The 9,247-nt window shown below is 37.2% G+C and overlaps 1 protein-coding gene across 1 annotated transcript; it reads left to right on the top strand.

The window, feature by feature from the left end:
* The first annotated feature begins 4,479 nt into the window (after positions 1–4,479).
* Positions 4,480–6,900, top strand: LOC137748813 (ubiquitin-fold modifier 1). Its single transcript, XM_068489005.2, has 4 exons — positions 4,480–4,627; positions 4,753–4,850; positions 5,866–5,898; positions 6,603–6,900. The coding sequence occupies exons 1-4, from the start codon at positions 4,560–4,562 to the stop codon at positions 6,719–6,721; spliced, it is 318 nt and encodes a 105-aa protein (XP_068345106.2). The 5' UTR covers positions 4,480–4,559; the 3' UTR covers positions 6,722–6,900.
* The last annotated feature ends 2,347 nt before the right edge of the window (positions 6,901–9,247 follow it).

Here is a 9,247-nt window from a genome sequence, read left to right as displayed (position 1 = left end):
TGGTCCGACCCAAACATAAAACAAGCATGATTTGTTAAAAGTACCATCTCTATTTAGTTTTTTTTTTTTTTTTCAAATGGAAAATGTAGACCCCTATCTATTATAGATGCACAATGACTCGATATAAACCAACATTAATCCATAACTTAGTCTTGTGTAGTTTATTTATCCGGTAGTGGGTGAGTAGGACTGAATCTGCTTAGAGAATTGGAGTAAATGGTTTGTATGAAAAGAATATTGGTTTTATGATTTTAGTTTCTTTCAAGATTATCAATGTACAATGGGTTGGTCCGACCCAAATATAAAATAAGCACAAAGTTACTAACAAAAGGAAACAAATCAACGGGTTGGAGAATTGGTGCAAATGGTTAATATGAAATCCATATTGGTTTTTAAATTTTTGTTTCTTTAAACATATACTTATAGATGTACAACTGGTTGGCCTGACCGAACATAAAATGAGCACAATCTATTAAAAATACTATCTCTAATTTGGGATTTCTTTCAAATGAAAAATGCATAAAACTTAAAGTATTGGGAGGTAAAAAGCTGCATCATTTTCTTACATAACACTCTGTTTACTTTTAACGAGGGGTTTCAAGCTTCATTTCATTTGACATAAGAAGGTATGAACTTGAACTATGAAATATTAATTCTACGACTTTAAGATCTGTTGTTATCAACTATAAACTAAACATTTACTTCTTAATTCTATAGAGAAACAAGCAGCTCGAGATGCCAACTCTACAGCAGTTGCCACTCCGGATGTTCCCACATATTAGGTAAGTTTGCCTCTCCACATCCATTCACTGTCCGCCTTTGAAGGACAAGCCATGTTCAAGCTAAAATAAAACATTAGTAACACGAGCACCAAGAGTTGAAAGTGCTTTGGAAAAGAGCTTGATGAACCTTCCATTAATGAGTAAAAGTGAGTTCAGAAAACAAGAGTCGCACTTTTCAAAAAATACAGTTCAGAAAATATTTTCTTGTCAAAATTTCGACATTTACTTCTAAACTGATATGTTCAAGAATTCATTGACTTGGACTTCGTTTGTTTGCCACATAATTATGACTTCTTCCAGAATTTGCAATATTATTCTAACTTAGTTTTTTTTATTGCTATAGTTTATCTGTGGGAAGAATGAAGGGAGTTGTCCCATATATTCTTGGGTATACGATTTATTAGGGGCAACTCAATTATTATCAAGAAGGGGTTCATAGCTGGTATGAAGTTTTCTATGTTTTTATGTTATAAAGACACCGTAGCTTTTTTCGCTTTGCTTATCGCCGCAATATCCAGAAAACGAAGACCTCCTGTTTCAAAGGGTCGTCTTCAAGTGAGAACCAATATGAAATTAAAATTAAAATTGAAGAACAAATAATTATATTTCAATAATTTATTCATTTTCATTGAACATGCCATTTTTGGGGCAACGTGCGTTATTTGTGGGGTAGGTTCACGTTAACCAGTTTCTCTAGTTGTCTCATCGTAGACCGTAGAATACTAGTACCTCCTTCAGAAAGCCAGACAAGGGAAACTTGAACCCTAGACTCAAGTACTACGGGCGAGTACGGACGTTGGGTCAAGTAGGATCCAAAGATTTCGGCAAATAAGCGTGAATACCGGTTCCTCTTCTCTCCAACTCCATATGACAATCCCCAAGCATATCCTGTTTGGCATCGTTGAAACGCATTAAGTCATCATCATTATTGGTAGGTGCAGGCATGGGAGGAATGAATTTCAGATCTCAGACGACAGCAGCCTCTGGGTCCAATGCAGCACGGGCCAACGCAAGTGTGCAAGAATCTATGATGGCCATGAGAAACAGAGGCAAAACATCAAAAGTTTTGAACAAAGAATTTCAAGGACCCAGAATGCTTAGGGGGAATAAGGGTTTGAATTTTGAAAGCTGAAATTTAAAAGGGAAAAATAATGGGTATAGCTTAAATACCCATCTTGATGGCCCTTCCACGGGGGCGCACGACGGTTCGCGGAAAGGTATGACGAGACACGTGGCCGCCTGCTCAACAAATTAACAGCCGCAAGCGACATGCATGGCCCCCTTTTTAATTGTCAGCACGTCACGTCGTGCAATAATAGATAGAGGGGAAACAAGGCGTCTCATACACCCCAGGCGCCACCGTAACTCAAGTGTCGCGCTTGTCTTGTGTGGAGGCGTCAAGCATTAACGTCTTCATTTTCTCGCTTCAATTTTTCAATGACCACCTCAAACATCAGAGCGAAAAGAAACTAAAGACATGGGGGCAAGGCTTCGCCGGACCACCCTCACTCTTAATAGTACGTCCCACTTCGTGCATAAAATTTCTCGAACAACGCTATCGTTAGCAAACGCGAGTCATCTGAAACATGACTAAAGTCCTTTACATGACTTTGACATAAATAAAGGCCCAAATTCCACTCCAGGAAATGTGTTATGGGCTTGTTTAACGACCCCTCTGAAGACACTCACGAGGATTAGTTAAGGGCATGATTCCCGTATTCCTGGAAGTGAATACACAAGTCCACTCCACCGAGTACAGTTCAGAGTGGAGGCAACATTATACACTCCCCCTTCATCGAGGGACAAAACAATCAGGTGATTCTCGGTATATACATATATGCTCACTCCGACACTAGGTGAGACTACTCCGAACGGAGTAGGCATTCCATGACATAGCCCATGGTAAATGCGTCCACTCAGAGGCTGAACAACTCTTGTCTAATCTAGGCAGCGCTTCCTCTCAATCATCGGAGACGTCAGGACAAGCTGATTGGTATCGCAAGCAAGACTGTTCATGCCGTACAAAGAACAGGCAGCTCTGCTCTGACAGACAACATGTCTAAAAAGACATGCTCTGCCACTGACCCCCATTTCCTCTGATGGCTCAGGGAAGTGACAGCCAGCTCGTACCTGCTTCTCAAGGCCTATAAATAGGTGAACCGACTCCTCGTTAAGGGTTAGCCACTTTAAGCCCTAAAACACTTCTTCTACCCATACATACACCCAATCTGACTTGGCCATCAGAGTGCCTACACTGGGAACCACCACCCTCGGCGCGCGGCCTAACGGTCCTTGCTTGTCTTTGGTATGTACAAGTTGGAACCACCACAACTGCCCAAAAACCACTCCAACAGATATAAGTAGTTCGACGTTAAACGTCCAATCAACCAATTTTGCACATGTCCCTATAATATCATGATGCTTCAAAAATATAAATATAAAGAAATATTATAATAAAATATCAAATGAAATATATGCACAGTGTAAAACGGTAAGAAAAGAATAAATAGAAAAACCTACTCAAAATAGAATTAGCCAAAGTGTTCTCCTTACACCATTTGCTTTGAGAAATTTGGAAAAATAGCCAAATTTTGGACCATGAATTGAATTTTATCAACCTTTATAACTTTTGGTAATTCTAACCAAAACTAGAAATAGAAATACTACAATACCCTTTTTAACTAAAATAATTACAAAATTATATCTTCTCCAACCATTCTTTGTGCAGTCTTTCCGACTCTTTCCCGTAAAACAGTCGATATTGCTCCCGTATTAATTTTGTTTTTTTTCAAATAACTACACCAAATCCTAAAACACCACAGCATCAATCCCCATTGAAAGCGATCAAAACCCTAACCAATTTCCCGCAGATATCTGTTGCAAATTCTGCATATTCTCTCGAGAAAGTCTGTACACTTTACGTTTGGTGGATGACTATTGAAAGTTTAATTCTAGAGCTTTATGAAATCTTGTTAAAAATATCGTCCATCAATTTTAGCTTCAGACATTTTTTTTTCCAATGATATTGATTCAAATTGTAAATATTTTTTACATTTGAGGTCAAGCAATGGGCGATCCCGATTACCCGGCGAAGGAGGCAGTGGTTCCCAGAAATTAACAACTGACGTTGCTCTTTTGTTCTCAAAAAGGTGAAGGACAGGTTTCGTGACAATAATGGAAAACATGATATATTTCTTGAGCTCCTAGAAGATTTCACTTTCAAGGCTCAAGGGTAACTTTAAATTTCTGATCTCAAATTATATAAATTATTTGTGTCGTAACATTGTGATGGATTGGGTGTTGTTATATCCGTCGTTGGATTGATTTTCTTGTTCTTGTCTCCAGAACTCAGGACTCTCACAGAAGATATGGTTGCAGCCTTGCAGGAGTCAAGGAAGTATTCGAAGGGCATAAGTAACAACTTAATTTTGGGATATAAACACTTTGTGCCGGAGGGTTATCGACGAAGACGTGACTCCGTTGGAACAAACAATTGATGAAGATGAGGAAGTTGCTGGTCTGTAAACTTGACAAACATGAACATAGTTTTGTAATTATTTTATTTAAAAAAAATATTGTAGTATTTTCACGTTAAGTTTTGGTTAGAATTATAAATGCTATGACAATTTACTAAAATTCTATTCATGTCCGAATTTTGACTGTTTTTCCAAATTTCCCGTTTACCTGCCAACTGCCGACGTATCTATCTGCGTTAGAAATACGAAACACATATAAAGGAAGGACCTCTCTCTCCAATACAAAAATAATTAAATAAAAATGGCGGGTGGTGGAAAGGTCTCCTTCAAAGTCACTCTAACCTCCGATCCAAAGCTCCCCTTCAAAGTGTTCGTATCTTATAAACCCACCTCAATTTCTGTTCCAATTCCTCCTCCGATTTTTCATAATTTTTTATAACTCAAATCAATTTTTTGGGATTTTTCTTTTTTCTTTTTTTTTTTTTTCCTTTCAGGTTTAGCGTTCCGGAAGCAGCCCCTTTCACCGCCGTGCTGAAATTCGCGGCCGAGGAATTCAAAGTGCCTCCCCAAACCAGCGCCATCATCACGAACGGTAATTTGATTTCTGGGCTTTTGCATGTTGATGTTGATTTCTTTTTTGTCTCGTACAGTTTGTGACCTTCCGAATTGATGATTTATATATGATTGGAAATTTCGATTGATTGTTTGTGGGGTTTAGGGCATTGATCGGTATCGAATTAGGGTTTTTGGTTTATGGGAATTGGGCATCCCATATTTTCTAATCCAAAAGTATGAGATTGCAATACGCTCATGAAGATTAGATCTTGTGGCTTTTTAATTGACAGCTCGGACTTTTGTAAGCGAGAGGTCTTAGGTTTGATTCTTGTCAAAGGCAAATTTGAATCAAATTATTGATAGTTCATTGTGAGGCTAGCCCATCCCTTCTCTATTAGTATAGATAATATCGTTTGTTAAAATAAAATTGACTGCTCAGATTTATAATTCAGGTAGAGCATAAGTGGTGTGAACTCGAATAAAGATCGAGTTTTGAATTTAGGGAATGGATAGAGCCGAGGTAAGAAAAATGGGGAATTTGAACTGCAGCTGGCATTCTAGAATTTGATATTAGAAAATATCCATTGTCATGTCTTATGTGATTAAATTCACGTAAGGGGACTTCACATAAGTGCACATTAGAATTTCTCAAGTATGGTTGAACAGTGCATAATTTTTCACTGCTTCAGCTGGGACGTAATTGAAATCCCCTACATTTTTATGGAGAATCAATGTGCACAATTTGAAATGCGTGACTTCATTGCCTTTTCCCTTTGAGGTCAACAAGCTTTGTTTTGTTAGATTAATTACCATATGATTCCCATATCCTAAGAGATCAAATCAAAAATTAGAAGAAATTGATATTTAACAAAAGTAAATGTACGTCAATATCATAAGGAAGAATATTCAGAAATGAAAGATGATACAATATCTTGGAAGACAGCGTAGATTTTATACTTATACAACGTGCTTTGCAAGACCTCTTAATTTTCAGGATATCAATGCCTTTGGTGTTGAAATTTTGTTGTTTATTTCTCCTCACTTTTGTGCAGATGGTGTTGGAATCAATCCTCAGCAAAGTGCAGGTATGCCAGTGCTTTACCTTTTTTGCTCTTTTCTGTTCTCATTATTATTATGATTATTATTATTTTTTTTTAGCTGTTGTATAATTTGTATCCTAATCAACAATTTAGACGCACTGTATAGATTTACTCCGTAGAATGAGTCTTTAATATGACATTAGTTCAACATGAATGTATTTTATGTTTAACCACTCCAGACCTTACAAGTAATAGAAAGCGTACTTTGCTTTTAATAAAAAAAATGGAATGGTCGAAATGCTGGCATGAATGCTGTTGCTAGTTACCCTCTCATTCTCATTGCATCTCTCGTCGTCATCAGAGATGAAGAGAGAGAGAGACGGGGCAGGGAGCCCGTTGCATCTAAATGGGGCTGTTGCTTCTATATCATTGTTCACATATGGAATCAGACGCATTCACACAGCATTTCTAGAACCTAAAATCTATCATCCTAAGCTGAAGTTTATAGCTAAACCAAAGAGGGTAGGGTATCAATATGAAGTTGAGAATTTTCTCTACCAGAACTGCTTAAGTTTTTTTTTTTTTTTTTTTTTTTGGAAACTGAACTGCTTAAGTTTCATGTGTACGTGTATATAAAAACAAACACAGATAGCAAGCTGTTATTGGTGGAATTATGCTATTGGAATCATCATTATTGTTAGCATGGATTAGACCCTGGGTTTCACACAAACTTTGTCTGGCTTTTGCAGGGAATGTATTCCTCAAGCATGGTTCTGAACTACGCCTGATTCCTCGAGATAGGGTTGGGGCTTTTGGAACAATGGACGCAGCGTTACAATCAAACTGCAGAGATTGGTCTACTACTTGATGTCGATCTTTTCTTTTTATGATATGTACCTTACTATGAAGTTGGGAGGATTTTCTAACTTCATTTGATCAGCAGCAGTTTAGTTGACCGTATAAACTCTCTGAGTAAACGATATAACAGGTGACCGTAATAGATGCTTTCGAATTATTTTGAAAGAATAATTTTACAGTTCTTCTCCATTGGCGATGCTTCTGTCCTGCATTCTTTTTATCCCCTCAGTCTTTGGTGATCCTGCGAATTGCCCGGGACTATTTCATACCTTTTTTTATTAAAGAATTATCACTAGATTAAGAGCTATTTGGTATGTACCGAAGCCACCATATACGTGCTTGCTCGGTTTGGCTGGGCTTGGGATGTGTTTGTGGTCTGGGTTGATTATTGTTTGTCGGGCCAAACAAGCTAGCACGGGCCCAATGTGGTTTAGATCTCCAGCCAATTTGACTAAAGCGTGTGTTTCTTTTTTGGACCAAAATTTGAATTCTCTTCTTGTAGTTTTGATTAGATTAGAATATCGTTGTGATGAAAAAAAATATTATCTGAAAAGCATTCAGCCAATATAATCTGGGAGCTTTGATGGAACACATCTACAAGCTTCAACCCATTTTTCTTTGTTAGTGCTTGTTGGAATAGATTGCCTAAAAGTTTAGTATATATAATTTAATTCTTGCCAACCAAAATTGTACACCAAAAACCTCATTGTTTTGATGATAAGTAAAGTTGAGATTATTTTGGTCGAATGGGTAAAGTCGGGATTTTCATTGTCATGTTATACTGTTGAGATTTGAACTCAAAATCTTTTGAAATTAGATGTCACTAAATCAAAAGGTCATTGTCTTTCAACTCTAAACCTTCGAAAACTCGCCGACATAAATATCTCGAGTGCTAGTACAAAGGCCATGAGTGTCTAAAATGGAAGGTAGGACGTCTCTCAAAAGACAAGGACAGATGCATTTAGATTTGGATCTAACAAGAGAGCTCTTAAATGAAGAGGTGAAATCTATCATCTGCCACCATTGGATTTACTTGTCGCCCTTAACCAGTTAATTTATGCATCGATGGCTAATAGCAATGGCAGCCCCACCATCTCCACCCCCACCTCCGCAGCTACCCTTTTGACATTGTATATTGGGGAGGGTATTAATGCAACATACAGGAAACTGTCTGGACTGGTAAAGATTATGGCATTTATGGACCGTTCTTTTGGTGCATTTGCTCTGCCTACTACCTCCCAACTTAACATGTTGAATTTACCACTTTGATTTTTGGTAGATCTTCCTCAGTGAATTGTACTTTATGTTTTCTTTTTGACAAAAAAAAAATGGACCATCTGGTAACTTCACCATGGTAGTTCCTCCTTTTAAGAGCCGGGAAGACTCATAGAGACATTTCAACTTTCTCCTAGCCACTATCGTGTTATTGAATAAAAATGAAAAATCAACAATATTTGTGAACGTTGTAGAATCTCTGGTTATGTCATACGTCAAACTCACTTTCTTTGGACTTTATACATAATCTAGCATGTCATTAATTTTTTTTTTTTATATACAAGCGATAGTAAAGAAAGGAGAATCGAACTTGTGACCGGAGATCAAGAGAATGAATACTCTTAAGCAATTGAGTTATAGAGGTCTTTTACTAGTATCCAATAATTGTTTTGGGAATTAATTGTACTTCATTGTCAATAAAAAGTCGGATCAACACTTGATCATTAACTGACTTGTGTTAGTGGCTCTCGACATTCGACTTACCCTAGTCATGAGGGTAGCTACCAGTCCATTCAGGATCTACTACAAACTTTTTACTCATAGGGTGGGCCAACCCCTTCAATCATGTATGTATTATAAAACTCACAAGAGAACCATCACTTTACATCTTAAAATTAAGAACATTGCCTATAAACAGGACGATAAAAACATTCTTCTATCGTTGCGGTGTCTCACACTCATAGTCGCTTTTTACTGACATGATGTAACAAATATACGACTCAATTCATATAATAACTGTAAGAAAAATTTACGTCGTCAAGGATTCCTTGACTCAAGTGCTTTGAATTTTGGTTAATTTAGTCATTTGTGCACGGCCGTTAATCTACTTTGACGCGTTGACATTTGTAAATGCATTTTAGTTAAAATAAATAGAAATTACCAAGATGATAACCAATTGAAACACACTGATCAAATTGACCAAGTTGAAATAAAAAGAAACACATAGATGAAGAAGGCGCATAATTTACTTTAAAAAATGAATGTTGACAAATGCAAAAGATTAAGTACGGGGAGGATTGAGTTATCTTAAAGCAAGTTGGAACTTGGAACGTGCAATCTCTACTTTTTCTATTGATTTTTTTCAGAATATTTTGGGTCCAATTGAAATTGAATTTTTAAAGGTTGTAAATCAACTCAAAAATCACAATTCCATCTGGCAGTGCACGGCTGCAGATTTATAGGGATTAGACACCTAACATACCCACCTGATTGGATCAGCACAGAGAATTTATTCTGCATGAGTTTACCAAAATGCAATTGA

The sequence above is a fragment of the Pyrus communis genome, chromosome 15 (assembly GCF_041283825.1).
Source record: "Pyrus communis isolate YQ-2024b chromosome 15, ASM4128382v1, whole genome shotgun sequence".
Classification (NCBI taxonomy): domain Eukaryota; kingdom Viridiplantae; phylum Streptophyta; class Magnoliopsida; order Rosales; family Rosaceae; genus Pyrus; species Pyrus communis.
This window is presented reverse-complemented; position numbering and strand designations above follow the sequence as displayed.